General features: G+C 41.8%; 1 protein-coding gene and 1 long non-coding RNA gene across 10 annotated transcripts in view; both read left to right on the top strand.

The window, feature by feature from the left end:
- Positions 1 to 9,490, top strand: part of CREB5 (cAMP responsive element binding protein 5) — a 271,795-nt gene extending 262,305 nt beyond the window's left edge. For 8 of the 9 annotated variants that reach the window (XM_082193487.1, XM_082193489.1, XM_082193486.1 and 5 more), the window contains 3 exons: positions 2,973 to 3,200; positions 6,149 to 6,257; positions 9,126 to 9,490. In XM_082193487.1, coding sequence (XP_082049613.1) covers positions 2,973 to 3,200; positions 6,149 to 6,257; positions 9,126 to 9,289 — 501 coding nt within the window. In that variant the 3' untranslated portion in view covers positions 9,290 to 9,490. Of the gene's footprint in view, positions 1 to 2,972; positions 3,201 to 6,148; positions 6,262 to 9,125 lie in introns of all 9 variants that reach the window. The other variant, XM_082193490.1, reaches the window with a different exon arrangement.
- Positions 1 to 17,983, top strand: part of LOC309515603 — a 224,086-nt gene extending 206,103 nt beyond the window's left edge. The window contains exon 2 of the long non-coding RNA XR_014212559.1: positions 10,670 to 17,983. This is a non-coding gene — a long non-coding RNA (uncharacterized lncRNA). The remainder of the gene's footprint in view (positions 1 to 10,669) is intronic.
- Positions 17,984 to 19,130: the final 1,147 nt, after the last annotated feature.

Below are 19,130 nucleotides of genomic sequence, written 5' to 3'. Positions count from 1 at the left end.
CATAACTTTGATTATTTTATGCCATGCCCCTGTATTAAATTTCAAAGTTTTCAACAGCCCTGCAGAACCTAATGAATTATGGGGTTGCTAAAATGAATGGCTAAAAATATAGCAGTAGGGTTATAAACAATTGGAGAGACATACAGGATCAGGGATCAAGGCAAAGCCCAGCCAATTTAGCAGTTCCCTTTTTGTTCTGCTCTGTGCCGGCTGGCCTAATTCAGATATTTCACACATGTTTGGTTTTAATACTGAAATTTCTTTCAGATGAATTTCCAATCAGAAGAACTTTGAGACAGCAAGGTTGTAATTTCCTGGACATAGCTGGTATTCAGCCCTTGCAAACAGCATCATGGTGGAAATCACTGAAATGTCCAGGAAAATCACTAAAAAAATCTCAACAACTTTGCGCCACCCCCCAAAGGCCATTATATTATATCTTGTTGCAAATTATACCTGGTCAGAAATGTATCTTGTTGCAAATTATACATGGTCAGAAATGTGCTAACAAAAAAATTATATATGATGATATTCTGTGTCCTTTTTAATTGATTCTGCTACATTATCTACATAACCAAACACATTCATGTGTTTCAAATGAGTCCGAAGCTCTAAAAGCTGCGGTCTATGCACTTCCACGATCCTCTGTCATCACATAAGCACAAACAGTGTCACATTCCTCTCAGCCTTTGGAGCATATACTAAATAAGACATCGCTAAGGGCATTGGCATAGCCATGTTGATGCACCCAGAATATGTGTTGGGCAGATTTGTAAAGAACTCATCCATGTGTTGAATGGAACCATGGAGTACATTTACCATGTCAGCGGGCAACACTGAGCTGGCGTGTAATGTGGACTGAGATGCAAGAGCTTCCCTTCTGTGGTAAGCTATCAAGTGATTATTTCACATACCCTGCAAGTCTCCCAAGAAAGCTGGGATATCCCATTTTTTTTTCTTGTGAGAGAACGGCAGCCATTTTGGGCACGGTGATCTCGTGCAATTTTGCACCGCAATTTCTCTCCAGAAAAAAACAAAAAACGCTTTCCCCTCAGGGCCGCGATCTTGTGCCTTGAAAAACACATGTCTGGAGGCTCCATGCCCCCAAAATGTGCTTTTCAAGAGGCGAGTTGCAGCATGAAATCATGCGAGATCACAGCACCCAAAATGGCCACCCTTCTCTTGCGTAAAAAATGGGTAGGTGGTTTCCTGGTTTTTGTCTTCAAGGTTTTGGAGGGTATGCTTCCAGCATATGCCAAACTTTGGACAGAACCGTTCTGGCCACATTTTCTGCATGTTGTGTAAGTTGGTCTACCTTTTCCTGCATAAACAGTGAGGTACATGAGCCCTGTTTTTACCAGGGTTTGTCCCACCATGTCATCTAAGACTATTCAGGCAACAGAGGAACAAGAGGCTGAAAAAGAACACATTTTCACTCAAGTAAAACAACATTAAAGGAGTGGAAAGGGCTGTTATGTATAAGAGAACCAACCTGAGAAGTAGAAACAGAATTTACAGCTTGAATTAAAAAGGGAGAAGGCAGAAAGGCTTGTGCAAAGATGTCCGTGTCCTGCAGTGTAAACAACAAACCTTTGATGGCTCAGAAGGTGTTGCTTGTGGCTTTTGATGTTAGACTGACAGTTTAAAAGAGACCTTTGAGGCCTTTACATTTCAGGTGTGTTGCTGTAGAGGCAACATACATATCCCTGCTGGAAGGGGCATCTGGCATTACTCAACATTAACTTCTCAAGCCAAGATGGGGGTGATAGACACTGAGGACCAATTCACAGAATCCAGGAAGAAGGCTAAAATGTGAGATGGATGGCATGGGGCCTGTGCTTGGGCATACAATAGTAATTTCATTATGAAAGTAGTGATTGCCTTACTCGTGGTCAAACAACTTGGATTTGCTACGCGTGCTGCCATTTGGCTTTTACTATTTGGAAACCAACCAGCAGCTGAAAGTTGTTGTGGTGTCACTGTAAAAATTTTGAGTCTAAGCACATTCCCAAACTCAGATGGCAAAAATGTTTGGAGCAGCCTGTGTTAGCAATCCTTCACGACGTTCCAGAAGGTTTTGCAGGGATTGCTTATTTGAAAGGATCATGTTGTGCTGGTGCAAAGCTAGGAAGCCAACGAAGCTAGCTCACTGGCCTAGAATTGTCCTCCCTGGTGTAGCACCCATGAACGGGTTGAGATGGAAAGCAATATGAAATCCATCATGTGTCTTATGAGGCGTTCCAGTTCCTCACAGAACTGTCACATTAATGGTTCTGAGAACTTAATTTCTTTTTAGTTCCCATAAACTCATCAGTGAATCACCTCAGTTTCCCCAAGAAAATGGAAAAGGGGGATAATAGGACACCCCTTAATTGCCCGCTTGGTTCAAAGCCTGCTTCCATCTTAAGATTTATTTATTCCTCATAAATCCAAAGCACAGCAAATTAATGGGTTGTTACCTCAGGATAGCTATCTGTGTAAACAAGACATGCAGTGCAAAGGAAAATGCACGCCTTTAAATTAGGAACAAAATTAAGGGTCCCAAGGCTCCTTCTGTTTCATGATTAATGCAAGTCACTGGTGTGATTTAGATGTTTCACATTTGAACTGACTTTTTAAAAAAAACTGTTCTTGAAATGAAATGAAACATTTTTTTAATACGGTGGAGCAAAATAAAATAAAATAAAACATCCCCTCTGCTGCAATTCAAAAAGGCCATTTTCCAAAACATCTTCCTGGTCCATGCAGGCTGTTAGTCGAAGAGTAATTTAAGGGCATCTGGTAGAGTCTTTGAACTTCTGCCACTCTCATATCTTGCCAAAATGTCTGTATTCAAAGAACATATCCCGGTCGTATTTTTTTATTATTATTACAGTTGATCTTTATTATTATTATTACTATTATTCCACAGTCAGCTATGGTGTCATCCCCTTGCTGGCTACTTAATTAAGATCAGTTATGTTTCTCATTAGGTATCAGCAGCAGCCCAACAGATGCAGCCCACACAGACAATACAGCCGCCTCAGCCCACTGGGGGGCGCCGAAGGAGAGTGGTGGACGAAGACCCAGATGAGAGGCGGCGGAAATTTCTGGAACGAAACCGAGCAGCTGCCACACGCTGCAGACAGAAGAGGAAGGTCTGGGTGATGTCACTGGAAAAGAAAGCAGAAGAACTCACCCAGACAAACATGCAACTTCAGGTGCGGGCTGCTGTCTAGGACATGGCCAGGACACAGAGAGGCACTGTTTGCATCTTGGGTCACTGCTGCACCAGCAAGACCTTCTTGACTTAAACTGGTGCTGCTACACTTTAGGCTACTAATACAAACAGAGAGAATCTGAACAATATCTATCTATCTATCTATCATCTATCTATCTATCTATCTATCTATCATCTATCTATCTATCTATCTATCATCTCTGTATCTAGGGACGCGGGTAGCGCTGTGGGTTAAACCACAGAGCCTAGGACTTGCCGATCAGAAGGTCGGCGGTTCAAATCCCCGCAATGGGGTGAGCTCCCGTTGCTCGGTCCCTGCTCCTGCCAACCTAGCAGTTCGAAAGCACATCAAAGTGCAAGTAGACAAATAGGTACCGCTCCGGCGGGTTAGTAAACAGCGTTTCCATGCACTGCTCTGATTCGCCAGAAGCAGCTTAGTCATGCTGGCCACATGACCCGGAAGCTGTACTCCGGCTCCCTCGGCCAATAAAGCGAGATGAGCACCGCAACCCCAGAGTCGGCCACGACTGGACCTAAGGGTCAGAGGTCCCTTTACCCTTTACCTTTACCTCTGTATCTAACTATCTATCTATCTATCTATCTACATACACACACACACACACACACACACACACACACACTAACCAATAAGAGTGTCAAGATTTGGAAGCAGGCTCACATATAAAGACATTCTGAGCAAACAGCATGAAACAACACCTTTTGTTCATTGCATCTTTGTTCAGGTATGGAATGGATGTTTAAAGACAGTAAGTAATAGATGAGTGATGTGCAGAGAGAAAGGAAGCCTTTCTCATCTAGCCTGGGCCTTTCTCCTTCGTACTACCAGACCTCAAAAGGGAACGAATGATCTTCACCCTCCATTTTAAGTACAGAGCCATGGTCTGAAGTAGACTAAACTCTGCACCAATCATTTTTCTCACCGCAAACAGTGACATCTTAAGACAACCTTGTGTACTAATAACAAATTAATTCGCAGGATGCCAATCCTTATGTACCCAAAATGGCACCGCCCACCTACAAGAGAGGGAATCGGGAAGATTGGGTAAATCCAGAAGGATAAGGGGGAGGGGACTGTAAGGTGGGAGGAAATACCAAAAGGGTTCAGTGAGGACTGTGCACAATCAATGGGCACAAAATGGGAAATTCTTGCGTGCAAATCACATCAGAATGAATGCAACTCATTATAAGATGGTAATATGCAAAGGATAATTTCCAGGTGGATTGCAACTTGCCCATAAGAAAAGGGTTCCCCCTGTCTCTGTTTCTTTCTCTTCTATATGGTCCCAGTTGCACTGTAGGACATTGTAATCTAGACAATGTAATCTACACATTGCAATCAATGTGCTGCAGCTCAATATGAAAGAGGAAAGTTAAAAATTCATAGATTTCCCTTTGTTACAGGATTTCTTACTAATGAAGATGAATTTGATAGTCAGAAATGTTTTGCTGGAGTTGGAATAATTCGTTTTATTTTAAAGAAAAAGTGAAGCAGAAAATCTATCTGTTAAATTTATTGACACCAATTGGGATCAGTGCATACCATATGGCAGTAGTTTGGTGACAAGCCGAACCTTTTATATAATATAAAAACTGGTCGTTTCTACCAAATTAATATGATTTCCTGCTTGCAAAAGCAATGAGTGAATTAAAATTCAGTTATAAGCATGTGTTTAATGCTACATCATATGTCTGCATATGCAAGCTAGAGACAAGCACGTCCGATTCGCAACAGTCTTTTCTGAATTGGATGAATATAGTCTGTATGGATTACGGGGATGATTTTCGTCACAGCAGTCATTTCCACGCCTTATTTCCATCTCTGATTCATTGTGTCTGACCTTGCTAGCCTAGCCAATACTGCAGAAGAGATAATTTTTCAGGCAAGCCAATAGAGTCATTGTAGTTCTCTTTTTAAAACAGTTACGAGTTTAAGTTTTGATAATATTTTTGCTCCTTGAATGGAAGAACCCCTTCTGTGGACACAATTCTTCTTCTGTAAACAGAAGCTTCTTCCATTTCCAGAGCAAAACACGAGGCTCCAATCCATTTATTTGTAGCTAAAGTCTTTTCTAATATTGGGCCTCATTTTCAAAGGATATTTGTTGCAATCCTGAGCTGCTTGTATACTGTAATATGCACACAGAGCTCATTCACATGAGAGGGAGAGGAAGGGAGCACTGTGTATACATGAGAGCCCATTTATTTATTTATTTATTTATTTATTTATTCATTCATTCATTCATTCATTTATTCATTTATTTATCTATCATCTATCTATCTATCCATCCATCCATTCATTTATTCATTTACTGTATTTAGATCTCACCCTTTCCCCAAAGGGGAAATACCCACAACAAACCTTTGAGGTGGGTTAGGCTGAGGGACTGGCCTAAGGTCACACCCAATGAACTTCATGGCCAAGTGAGGATTCAAACCCTGGCCTCTTTAACCACAACACCATGCTACATTTGTCAGAATTGGGTTTTGTTTTTTTTTTTAAAAAATGGTTACTTCATTGTCAATCCACTGCTAAATATATACAATTTAATTTAATGGGTTTTTTTTAAATGGACACAGAGCAGCAATCTGATGCCGGGATCCTAAAGCACAATCCTAATGAGCAGTAGAGCTGGCTCATTTGCTGTGGTTGTCGTGCTCTAGAGCAATAATCCTATTAAGACTGTTTTTTAAAAAAAATAAAATGAGATGGCAGATACACAGTAGACTTTAAGGCACATGGCAGGATATGGATTTTGTCCTAGTATATCTACAATGAAAAAATAATTGCATGAAGATTCAAACTGTATGCAAGCCTACTATATTTATGACAATGAAAAGCATGCAAAGTTGTCTCCTCTTAAGATGTATACATTTGTTAAAGTAAAAAAAACTCTTCTCTCCTTCCAGAATGAGGTTTCGATGTTGAAAAATGAGGTAGCACAGCTGAAACAGTTATTGTTAACACACAAAGACTGTCCAATAACAGCCATGCAGAAAGAATCGCAAGGATACCTAAGTAAGTAGGTAACATATTTATATTATCATAGGTTAAGTACTAATGATGCGCTTCTTTTTTGACCTAACCTCTCAATTTCTAAACAGTCTCCTTCAACCATCTTTAGGAATGGCATGAAGTTAGCATGGAGGAAAAGCACCTGCGGTGAAGCATGCTAGCAACCAAAGCTTAAAATGGCCTGGTTTGCACGCAATGTTAAATGGGAGCAACAATCAACAAACCACAGCTTGTAATTACATGCAAACTCAAGCCCGTGTGTTGCTATAAAGCCAAACCATCAAAGTGAAATATGAACTATGGTTTAACATTATGTGCCAGCTGGACCAGTTCAGACTTAGAGAAGCCTCAGTACTAAAATATACATGGTAGGGGCATCTCAAAGGCCTCAGAATATCCAGTAATGCCTAGCCCTGTTGTTCTTATTCTGGGCATTGCACCTTCCATATACAATCCTATATCTATACCTATTCAGAAGTAAGCCCCAATGCACTTGGGAGTAAGTTACATGGGGCTTACTCCCAGGAGTGGGTCTAGGATTACAGTCTAAACCATAAGTTTACTGTTATTTTATTTATTTGCTTTCTTGTTTGATCCACTGGCTGTCACTGAGTTCAAGTCTTCGAAGGCAGGGTATAATTTAGAATGATAAATACAATAGAAATGCCATATAGGACATTAAAAGTACAGGAACAGCTAGAGATGCAAGAAAAAAAATATTTTGAGACTTGGGGGGGAGGGGAGCATCAAAGATGGTGCCAATTTACATGGCTGCAGCGGAGGGCTCACATAGTTGGAATAGCCCTCCAAAAATGAAAGAGAAAAGCCAGGACCACATAGAAAATCACCTCAAACGCTTCTTGCTTCTTGCATGGTTTTATTATTTTCTTTGCTTCTCTGTATGCAAGCCCTTACCTGAAGTGGTATTGCTTGGAAGTAAAACATAGCCTCAGTTGTGCACCTAGCAATATGAATTATGAGCGCAACAAACTTGTGTTTGCAAACGTTTTAATTGACCACTGTAGATTAGTCCACTGATGAGGTGCTAGTGGACAGAGTTTTGTGTACCACCCAACTTTGCCCCTTGTGGAAGTAAGATTCAGCTGCTGACTGGACTGGGGAGGGAATTATGAGCGCAACAAACCTGTGTTTGCAAACATGGATGTCATACTCGTATACTTATTTGAGAGCTCAGCTGAGCTGTGCTGCCAGTTGGGTGTGTATATGGCGGCAAACGTAGGTTTGCTGCTATATGAGGTGCCCCTCAGTTGTAGTTTAGTGCAAATAAGGTTGGAATAAAGCCCTAAACATGTCAGGCCCCCAAATACCTGAAAGAGCGCTTCCTTCCTTACAGCAGCTCTCAGGTGCTAAGATTGATGAAAAGAGCCCTCTTGGTTATTCCACTGCCCTCTTAAGCAATGGCGATGGTGACCTGAGAGGGGGCATTCTCTGTGGTGGCCCCTAAGTTGTGGAACTCCCCACTGAGGTGTGTCTGGCACCTTCATTGTACAGATTTGGGTGAATGCTGAGGAGACACCTGTTCGCCTTGGCTTTTGGTACCCAAGACACATATTTTTAGGACCCACCTTATTATTGTAATTTGAAGTTGTTCTTAACATTGAGAATTGTTGTGTTTTAATATTTTTGCTGTGTTTTAATTGTTGGGACCTTCGTGGGAAGGGCAGGTAATAAACTGTAATAATGCTGCTGCTACTACTCAGCCGCCCTGAGCCCGGCCTTGGCTGGGGAGGGCGGGGTATAAATAAAAATTATTATTATTATTATTACTACTACTACTACTACTCGGGGCTGCTCCAACTCATTACTTCTCTTCATCTGGGGAGTGAGGATCTCTTTTACTCCCCCAGAGACAGCAGCATCCATAAATTCCTAGGGCCAGAGAAGACTCCAGAACCAGCCCTACCATTAGGCAAAATGAAGCAGCCACCTCAGGCAGCAAATGCCAGAAGTCAGGCAGACACGGGCTGGATCTACACTGATCTGGAAAACGCTATTGAGAAGCGGAGAAAAGCTCTCAATGCAATTTTACATTGATGACAGATCACTGCTCTACCCTCTGGTGTCACATTTTATAATGCATTTTTAACGTTTTAATTGACCACTGTAGATTAGTCCACTGATGAGGTGCTAGTGGACAGAGTTTTGTGTACCACACAACTTTGCCCTTTGTGGAAGTAAGATTCAGCTGCCAAGTGGACTGGGGAGGGAATGCCATATTGTCCTTCCGCCCAGGGAGCAGTGCCTTCCTACAGTACTCATACTTCCAGATTCCCATGTATCTTTGGAGGTTCAAGGAATCTGGGACTAGCACTGCCTTCCTTTCCCAGCTTCACCTCGTTCAGAGCCCCATTAAAGTGCTTGGAAAGGAGACAAGGCAGCCTGGGGAGGAGAGGCCACGTACTCAGTATTTTGCTGGAGCAGCTCTGACTTCACGAAGATGATACGTCAGTACATGCAAGTAGCACGGTGATGATTTACTGTGGACACTGAGGTATCATTATACAATCCTACAGTTGTCTCCTTGGAAGCAAGTCCCAGTGAGTTCAGTGGGTCTTACTCCTATGTGAGTGAGTGAGTAGAGGATTGCAGCCTCAAAATGCTTAAGGCTTAAGACAGATATGTACTTTCTAATAATAATAATAATAATAATAATAATAATAATATGTCCTAATCTGAATATCTGGGTTCTGGATTTCCTCTCGTTGTGTGTTTTGTGCCAATTACACTCTGCTGCCTGTTTAGCAGCATTGTAATATTCTGCAAAAAGTGGGGCAAATGGAAGGGTAGCGGAGGAGAAAGTGAGGTTCCTCTACCCATGTCGACTTGAGCCTTCATGTGTTCCTTTCGCAGGTCCTGAAAGCAGTCCTCCTTCAAGTCCGGTCCCTGCCTGCTCCCAGCAACAAGTCATCCAGCATAACACCATCACAACTTCATCAACGGTCAGCGACGTCGTCGGAAGCTCAACTCTCAGTCAGCTCACAAGCCACAGAACAGATATGAATCCGATCCTTTAAAACCTATCGGTCAGGAACTGCTATGAAAAAGTGATAGGAAAATATCAGATTTCCTTTCTGGTTTAAAGGCATTTTTTCTCTCTCTCAAAGTTATCTCAGATCTGGAGGACTCTTCAGCCCCCCAAAAGACTATGAGTTCCAATTTTATAGTTTATAAAATGTCTTTTATACTTAGTAATAATAAAGGGAGTTATGCAATGACTATGCTATCAGCTTGGGAAATGCGTCGGTGCTTTCTCCGGTTTTTCTGGTACCAGTTGTTTGTCTGTATTCTTTGTTTGTTTGTTACGTTTAAACCAAACTGTTCCTGTACATAATGATGTTCCTTCTCACCACTGCAAGTTGTTACAGCGGAAACGTGCTAAAGGGCCACTTATTAGCCAAAACAAGGCTTGAGAAGCATTAAGCAGCCGCACACTGGCAACTAGGCATAATTGGACTATAAATACACGAAGAAGCCTGGTTGACAGCATAATTCCTTTCTTTCTTTCTTTCTTTCTTTCTTTCTTTCTTTCTTTCTTTCTTTCTTTCTTTCCTATAGCACCAGGCTCTAAAACACATCCGTAGCCTTGCATATCTATTTTCTGTTTTGAAAAATGTTTCCATACTTTACATAGTTATCCGCTCAAAAAAGCAAATTATGGCAATGCACCCAGCTGGTCCTGCTCTCCATCTCGTCTCCCTTTGTCCAAGCTGTTTATCATCTTCTCCATGCATAGAATTTCACTTTTCAGTGTGTTGTGGCACCAAGTTTCAATTCTACAGAATGTTTGGCTCCCCCACCCCCCGCCTTTCCTTTTATTTTGGTAATTCTGGTTTCCTTAGCCTGCTTGTTTCCGGATGAATGTTTGAAAACATGCAGGTGGTCTATGTAATGCTCCAAGGGATAGAAATCTTGACCCTCCCTGGCCATTCTGTCACTTTCTTAACATTCTCTCATCCAGAAATCTAAAGCCTCTAGCCTACCACCACGATGCCATTGAAATGATTTTTGAGCTTCCACTGTGTTTTCTGTCCCTGTCTGTCCCTCTGCACCTTCCGTTTCTGTTCACAACCCTCATAGCTATTGTCCTCCTTTTAAAGCATCTTTATTGTGCTTAATACTAACTCTGCAATCCTATACATACCCAACTCAGAAGTACCGTATTTTTTGCTCTATAAGACTCACTTTTCCCCCTCCTAAAAAGTAAGGGGAAATGTGTGTGCATCTTATGGAGTAAATGCAGGCTGCACAGCTATCACAGAAGCCAGAACAGCAAGAGGGACTGCTGCTTTCACTGTGCAGCGATCCCTCTTGCTGTTCTGGCTTCTGAGATGCAGAATATTTTATTTTTTGTTTTCAAAAACTAGGTGCATCTTGTGGTCTGATGCGTCTTATAGAGTGAAAAATACGGTAAATCTTGTTGAGTTCAGTGGGGTGTTCTCTTGGGCAAGTGGGTCTAGGATCGCAGACTAAAGTTCTTATTCCTATTTCTTGCTACTTGCACAATTTTCTGTCAGTATTCAAGAAACCGTAATGCCTCCAGGCCCACCAGCCATTTACCCAGAAACAGCTGCTTGGTCACTGTTTTCAATAGCCACTTATCCACAGCTGCACTGGCTTTTGCTTTGTCAAAAAAAAGAGAGGGGAGAAAAACCCACAAGGGGGAAAAAAAAACCCTCCTCATACATTTTATGATCCTGATTTAGTGTTTTTAATAAATAGTAAAAGTTAAAAGCAGTTTAACCACAGGTGAAGTCTGCTTGCAAGTCACCAGTGCTAGGGAAACTCTTGTAAGATTTTTGTTGTAAAAATTCATGGCATAAGAGGAGGGCTTATCTCATTATGTCAGTCGCAGTTTTCTGTGGCGTTGCCAGTCAATAAAGAGAAAAACATATGCCCAAATCCAGGAAACTGGGCGTAGGGATGGGGGAGGAATTTGCACAACTCAGATTCCGAAGCAGAGTCACTGGATGTGATCCGGGTGGATCATGACCGGGATTGGATCAATGGTCCACTTCAGAATCTGTAGTCTAGCAGATTCCTATACAAAGGCATCCCATGGGGGTGTGCTGCCTCCATCCCCTCCCCTAAAAAAATTAAATTAAACTTCTAGAATAGGGCATCCAGACCCCAAGGGGCTAGTGCACAAAGCTCTCCCCCCACCACAATGGCAACATTTTGAGTGTGCATATACAGCAAGTCCCCTGGTCGTGACAGCAGGGGCAGTTTTAGGGAACTGCAACCAGTGTGGCAGCTCTGCGTGCCACGCTGTTGGGGACACCACAACAATATTGTAGAACAGAGTGCGATAGGCGGGGGTGCTGAATTTTAGCGTCACACAAGTCACTGCTGCGATTTGAGATCCCAAAGTCCACCACTGGTGTTCTGATAGTCTCAAGGGGAACAGTATGGGGAAAGCACAGTTGTCAACTTTTAGATTCAGTATACGGCAGCTTCCGTTATTCTTAACAAGACTTAAAAAGGTAAAGGGACCCCTGACCATTAGGTCCAGTCGCGGACGACTCTGGGGTTGCTGCGCTCATCTCGCTTTACTGGCCGAAGGAGCTGGCGTACAGTTTCTGGGTCATGTGGCCAGCATGACTAAGCCGCTTCTGGCAAACCAGAGCAGTGCACGGAAACGCTGTTTACCTTCCCGCCAGAGCGGTACCTATTTATCTACTTGCACTTTGATGTGCTTTCGAACTGCTAGGTTGGCAGGAGCAGGGACCGAGCAACAGGCGCTCACCCCGTTGCGGGGAGTCGAACAGCCGACCTTCTGATCAGCAAGTCCTAGACTCTGTGGTTTAACCCACAGTGCCACCCATGTCCCTAACAACTCTTACTTCCAAGTAAATATGCCTAGGATTACTGTATAATATTCTTGTTTTCTTATACACATGAATCCCGAGTCATTTACCTAGTGGATGGAAAATTATACTTACCATGAATTGCTTTTTCTTAGAAACACATAAGCAACTGAACCCCCAATGAGAGCTGCATTGCCATATTTCCTTGGGCTAGAATGGATTTCCTTGGGCCAAGGAACTGCCTTAAAATGTCAAAAAGTCTTTAGATCTTCTATTCGTTGCTCTGAAAATTACACATAGGCCAGATTCACACACAATGAAGATTTCCTCTTTGGTCCATAATGTTCAGCAAGCCTTGCACTTAACACACTCCCATGTCACCTCCCCTCCTTTTGCATATGTCAGAGCTGATCAAAGCGTTTGCTTGCAGTTTTAAAGTAACCACACTTCCCCATGACATCTGAACTCAGGAAACTGTGCCTGAACTATAATTAGTATGGGTTACAAACAAATCAAACTGCGGTTTCGAATTCTGGTTTGTTCTCAAACCGTGGGCTGAGATCCAAACTAACATGAGCAGACGTCTGGCTCATGCAATGAGTCTTCTTCATCTTCTCCTACAGCTCCCCCACCACCACCGCGCACCCAAAATCTGCTCTGAAGGGTTGAGGGACTTTGGGCAGCAGATTTTGGGGGGTGCATGGAGGAATGGAGAGGGAGAAGACAAGCTAGAAGTTGAATTCAGCAAGTGCATTTCCATTGGATGCCACCCATAGTTTAAGCAAACCACAGTACCCTGAGTTCAGACATCACAACAGAACTGTGGTTAGTTCAAAATCAAAAGCAGGTACTTACAGTTTCCTCCTGGTGTGTGTTAGAGATGGTAAAGGGTAGGGCGTGATCCTGAGGTTCATCTATACATGTAACGGGAAACCATGGTTTCCCAGTATGTCTGGACCAAGCTACAGAATACAAATCTCATCATTTTGAATAGCATTACTAAATATATTTAAAATGCCTATATAGTATTTCATATACATTTTGTTCTGAGGCCAACTTTAGAGATGTATACTGTGTATACAAAATACATAAGGAGTTTAAAAAGAAAGGGATAAATAGGTGTTATTTTCAAACAGGTAAGAATCGATTGCTGAAACAACTAGGGAACTTGACCGCCTGATTTCTACTAGCCCCCTAGGGCAGAATCAAGATCCCATTATGTTGCAAATGATGCTTCGTATCCTATGTTAGAGAACTTTATGCTGAGCTCACACTAATCCTTGTGTGACCATACGTACTCTTCATTCTACAACTAACTAGACTCGGGTGCATCAAAACAAACTCATCACGTTATGCTCGTAATTACAAGTCTATCGAAAAGATAAGTGCGTCATTCTTCGTTTCCAGGCTTCTGATAACTCTGACCTATCTTCTCTCTCTTATAGGTAGCCTTGTTTCATAGTATCACATCCACAACCCCTCACATTCACACGAGGAAGTGAAGGCCACTTTCTCCCCTCTCTTTAACTGTGTTCCACAACTAGAGGCTGAACAATTTATTTCCCCATCCCCTGACTTTGCATTGCAATACTGCTCTGGTGATATCAGCGCCTCAGCCATTTCTCTGAGCATTGACAATATGGGGTTTAATTATGTCTGCCTACGACTGTTGAACTTGGTTCTTACTCTTTCTGTGGATGCTTCCACATGGCAGGTTATTGTGAACTCAGCGTTGCTCGGGCATGCAAGTTTTGCATCCGCACAACCAACTGCCGTACCGCATCCCCCCCTCCCACTGTTTAATCCAGATTTCCCATTGCTGCAGCAGTTCCAAGAAGTAAAACAAAAAACAGAAGAAATGGTAAAACTCTATCAAATGGGTGGATGTCGTGGGGCATATGGTATGGCACTTGAATGAGAATGACATCCTGTGGATGCTGTGAAAATTTGGATGCATGAGGTGTTCAGAGTCCACAATAAGGTGCCATACAGGAGTGTTCTATCTCACTGTACAAAAATGGAAATGTGTGTGTCTGTGTGTTTGTGTGGGGGGGGAATTCCAAGCACTGCTGATTGCAATACTTATCCCAAAGGGCTGTGTTGCAGTACACGTTTCTGTGCTACATTGATCTTTTATGCAAGCCATATTTCTGTGACACAACCTGGGGGCAAAAAGTGGTGGGTGGGTGGGTGTGTATGTGTGTGTGTGTGTACATTTCTGGTGTGTTTTATTATGACAACAGGGAGCTTTTACTGCATGCTCATCCATGCAATTTAAGTAAAAGTGCCCCACCCTTTTGAGAGTGGGTTGGAAGAACAGGGGGAAGTTGAGTGGTGGGCCTTCAAAAATTGGTGTATATTTCTCTTCACTAACAAGCTAGCTGCAACTGGTAAAAGCCCTTCTTTGGGGGGCGGGAGGGGGGATTTATATTTTTAAGCGATGATATTTTGTGTGTGGTGTGTGTTTTTAAAAGAAGCCTTTTAGTTAGAATCTGCTTTTTAGCCAACAACACTTTTTTCTACAAAAGAAGAAAAGAAAAAAAAAAGTATATAGTGGATTTATGGAAATTCATTAAGGACCAAAGTTGAAATTTAAAAACAAAACAGGAATCTATTAATTTAGTATTCACATAGAATTTTATAAAGTATTTATTACTAAATGTTATTTTTAACACATTCCATTTAAACAGCATTCTTATATTAGAATATGTTTGTATTTTTCTTAGTTACATTGGGAGTAACCTGCCCGGCGACAGCTGCTGCACATTCATGACTCTGAATCTCACACAAGCCTCACAGAAAACCAGAGAATGGCAGCAGCGGTTCTGAGTGGACTGCCCCTTTAATTTTTTGCAATGCACAACTCTCAGTGTATGTATATGTAAATATATATATATATATAAATACAAATATAAATATATATATCTTTGTAGATCTCAAGCAAGAGTTATCCATCCTAGATGGAACCTCTTTTGCTGGCGTCTACTACCTGGAAATGTCCAGAATTCAGTATTTTCTTTAAAGCAGCATCTGCTATTTGTAACGACGACAACAAAGGCGTACAAATGTATAGTTGTTTTCTCTCTTTTTTTGTTGAAGATGTGCACAGGCCTGCTCAAGGGAAATAACCCATATAACTGGAAAGCTGCCTTTATGAATAGGCTCATTATAAGCAACTCCAATGGAGACCCTGCCCGATGCTTGCTTCTTTTTCTAATATCGCCTAGTGAGTTGCACTAAAACTGCCTTATCAGTCCTCCTTGTGTCCCTTCCGAAAACAGCGCTCAGTAGCTTTAAACCACTGAAGCTCCATTGTGCATCAGATAAAAATGTTCTGCCATGTCGCCGGGGTGGCGGAGAGGGGGAAGTAAAGGTCTCGGTTTTTGTACAGATACTCAAACAGTGCCTAGAGAATGGAAACCATTGTAACTAATTAGCATCTCGCGGCATTTCAGTTATTTATATTATTTGAAAAGTTGCACTTTAGCTGTCTCCCCTGGCCGAAGTTCTTTCCCCTGTAAGAGGCTGGCCAGAGATATTTAGATGCTCTAACTGGAGACTTCACTACCTTTGACTCTCACTCTAGCTCCAAGAAAGCCTACTTGGATGACTGAAGTAGGGAAAAGCTAGTCACTAGCCAAGATGGCGCCCTCCATGTATAGTTGGACTACAACTGCCACCAGTCGTAGCTAGCATTGCCAAAGTCCAGGGATGATGGGAGTTGTAGTCCCAATAACAAATGGCAGGCCCCATATGGAGCACCCTGCCACATCTAGACCTGCTGTTTTCTAATAGCCTGGTATTTAAAAGCACCCTATCTACATCTGTTTTACACAACTTTAACTTAGGGTCTTCTCTCCAAAGAGTCTTGGGGATTTCAGCTTTATGAGGTGCTAGGAATGCTCTGCTAAATATCCCCAGCTCTTCTACAAGAACTACAGTTTAAACCCGTAGTAGGTATATGTCACTGGGCAAGAAAGTGCCTCTTTTCCATTGGAATGCTCTTTAAATATTGCCCAAGTTGTAGCAGCAGCTACTTAAGCTACAGCGAGGTGAAGAGAACAGTGGTCAGACGTCCATTTTTAATTCCAAACCCACTTAATATCACATTGCCTTGTAGATTAACGGGAGACAGCACCTTTTTAATTTTTTAAAAGTGTAATAACGTAACAGCAAGTATATTTAAAGCAATAAAACGTCAAGTGGGGTTTTTTAAAGCCAACCTTTTTTAAAAAAACTGAAAGATAAAAGATATTGTTTTTCTTCCAACAACTATTAAAGTGTTCCTACTTTGTTTTCACGTCACTCTACCTGCCCGACCCCCACTGCCCAAATAATGCCTACTGCTAAATTGATAACTGAGTGGGGAGAAAATGCATATAAACCTCATTCTTCAGGACTAAATATTTATGTGTTCAGAGACTTTTCCTTGCCAGACATACTAAAATCTGTGTATCAGTAGTGCACATGTTGGAAGCAGCAATACCTGTGTATCGATATTGGCACATGTTGGAAGAATTAATAAGTGAAAGCTTCTTCTGACATTTTTCTATCTCTGTAAATGACTTACAGGGATTTACAAGGTGGGGGGGGAGAGAGACTGAGAAGAGCGTAAATCCAAAATGTTAGCATGAGGCTGAGAAGGGAATTCTCCCGAGTGGAATCTGACCCCTTTCCAAGTTCTCCTTGGATGACAACTGAACATTATGCTCAAGTATGTTTACACAAAACGCATAATATGTGGAATGCGCCATCTGTAGAATCTTGTTTCACTGAAACAAACATTTCACATTATGTTTCATGAAGCAGTTCTGTTTGAGAGCATTTTATTACAATCACTGTGTCCAGTGGTATTTTCTCCCAAGTCTGCAGAGCTACAGGTTATATCCGTGAAGTTGTACATCTAGGGAAATCCTTAAACAGGAGAAGGAAGGTCTTCCTGTCTGTCTCCAATGCTCTCTTGAAAATAATGGACACAAAAACAAAAGTTTCTGTATTTCCCTCCCTACCTTGTGTCTCTCAACACCGAATCAGTAGCTGTGGTCAATATCGCCCTGTATATTTCCCTTTTAACCACCCAACACTCTACTTCACTTACTGAAAACCAGCTGACACAGGTTTGGACTTTTTAAAAAGAATGCCTAAGAAGAGAATAGTAGACAGGGAATCCTACCTCTGATACCATGGGTGTTTTATTACCACAGCCTTGAAAACAACTTATGATTGGGCAGGGTCGCCATATTGGATTTTGAATCTACGAGATATCCTTTGCTAGGTAGACCTCCAGTCAAAGGCACTTCTACTGGAGTAAGAATGTAGGACTGGAATCAAAACAAGACCTGTTTCCTCTCTCTGGAGAGCTCCTTTATTTTCCCCATGCCTCCAAATTATTCCATTTTAAGCACCGGCTGATCAATGCAAGTTAGCTTCCATGAAATATTATTACTCAACTCCATTGATTATTTTTTTTTAAAGGAACACTTAGCACTGGGAGAAGTAAGCACTGTGGGGATTTACAGGGAGGGTAAAGATTCTGTCGCTAGAGCTGGGGCTTGATCCTTTTTTTTTTTTTTGTATTATTTGCAAAGGTTTTGTGCTTGTTCTTCTTTTCTGTTTAAACAGCCGCCGCCACCAACCACCTCCCTTGCTGGGAGGAGAGAAATAAAATTGGTACATACCTGTAAATAACATGCAGTTGCTTTTAATATGTTTAATTTTATCTTACGCTTCTTTTGTCGCATTGTGAACACATTTATTACGAATGGACAGTGAAGTTCATTGAGATTATTCATCTAGATCCGATTTCTACATCTCTTTCTAACGAGGGGAGATTTTGTGCATTTGTACAAATGTTAATAATATCACTGCAATTCCAGTATAATAAAGCACTCAAATGCAATTAAATGCCTGCAGTTTCCACTTTTTCTTTAATTTTCTTTAATTTTAACTTTTAGAAGGCCTCTGAAGGCAGACCTGTATCGGGAAGTTTTTAATATTTGATATTTTATTATATTTTTATATGTGTTGGAAGCTGCCAGGAGTTGCTGCAGCAACCCAGCCAGATGGGTAGGATATTATTATTATTATTATTGTTGTTGTTGTTGTTGTTGGGGGGGGACTTTTAAAAATTGATCCTTGGGTTGCTTTAATCCAACCTGTTTCTCTGGAACTGACATAACCAGTTCATTCAGTTATTACATCAAATCCAGCCTTGCTACCGGACAGTTATCCTCTACACTGTCCTCCCATTTTTTAATCTGATTTGTGGGATTGAGAAGAGAAGAAGCCTTGCTGGATCAGACAAAGGCCTATCAAGTCCAGCATCCTGTTCTCACAGCTGGCCAGCCAGAAGCCTGCAAGTAACAGCACCCTGACTGAAGTGGAGGTGGGTTCCCACGAATCAAGACACAGTGATAACAGCAAGAGCCTTTACTGAACTAACAGAACTAGACAACAGGGGCAAAGCAACTGCTTATATACATTTCTGAAGGCCTCCCACTCCCGACGTGATTGGCTGTCTAAACTTCCAAACTGCGAATCACGACTCAGAGTTTAAGGGCCAATGGCAGAGGCCCAAATCCTGAAATGTTCTGTGATTGGATATCATGTATCGAATCAGAACACAGGGGCTCAGAATCCTTAGTCCAGACTCAAGCTCAGGCAAACACAGATCACTGAATACATAACACTGCCCTTTTGCGATTCCTAGAAACTGGTATTCAGAGGCATAAGGCCTCCATCAATGGAAAGAGACCATAGCCTTATTCTCCTTGAATATGTCTAAACCTCTTTTAAATCTGGTGGTCATCCCTACATCTTGCGGGAAGCAAATGCCATAGTTTTTAACTATGTGCTGCATGGAGAAGTCGTTCCTCTGGTCTGTCCTGAATCTACTAACACAATCTTCATTGTGTGACATCAGGTTCCAGCATTTTGATGCATGAAGAAAAACTTCTCCCTATCCACTTTCTCTGCACCATACACGATTTTATACATTTCTAGCATGATATGGACATGTATAGTATCTATTTGAGAGAGTTATTTACTCTCC

The sequence above is a fragment of the Podarcis vaucheri genome (genome assembly GCF_965113315.1).
Source record: "Podarcis vaucheri genome assembly, chromosome: 12".
Classification (NCBI taxonomy): domain Eukaryota; kingdom Metazoa; phylum Chordata; class Lepidosauria; order Squamata; family Lacertidae; genus Podarcis; species Podarcis vaucheri.
This window is presented reverse-complemented; position numbering and strand designations above follow the sequence as displayed.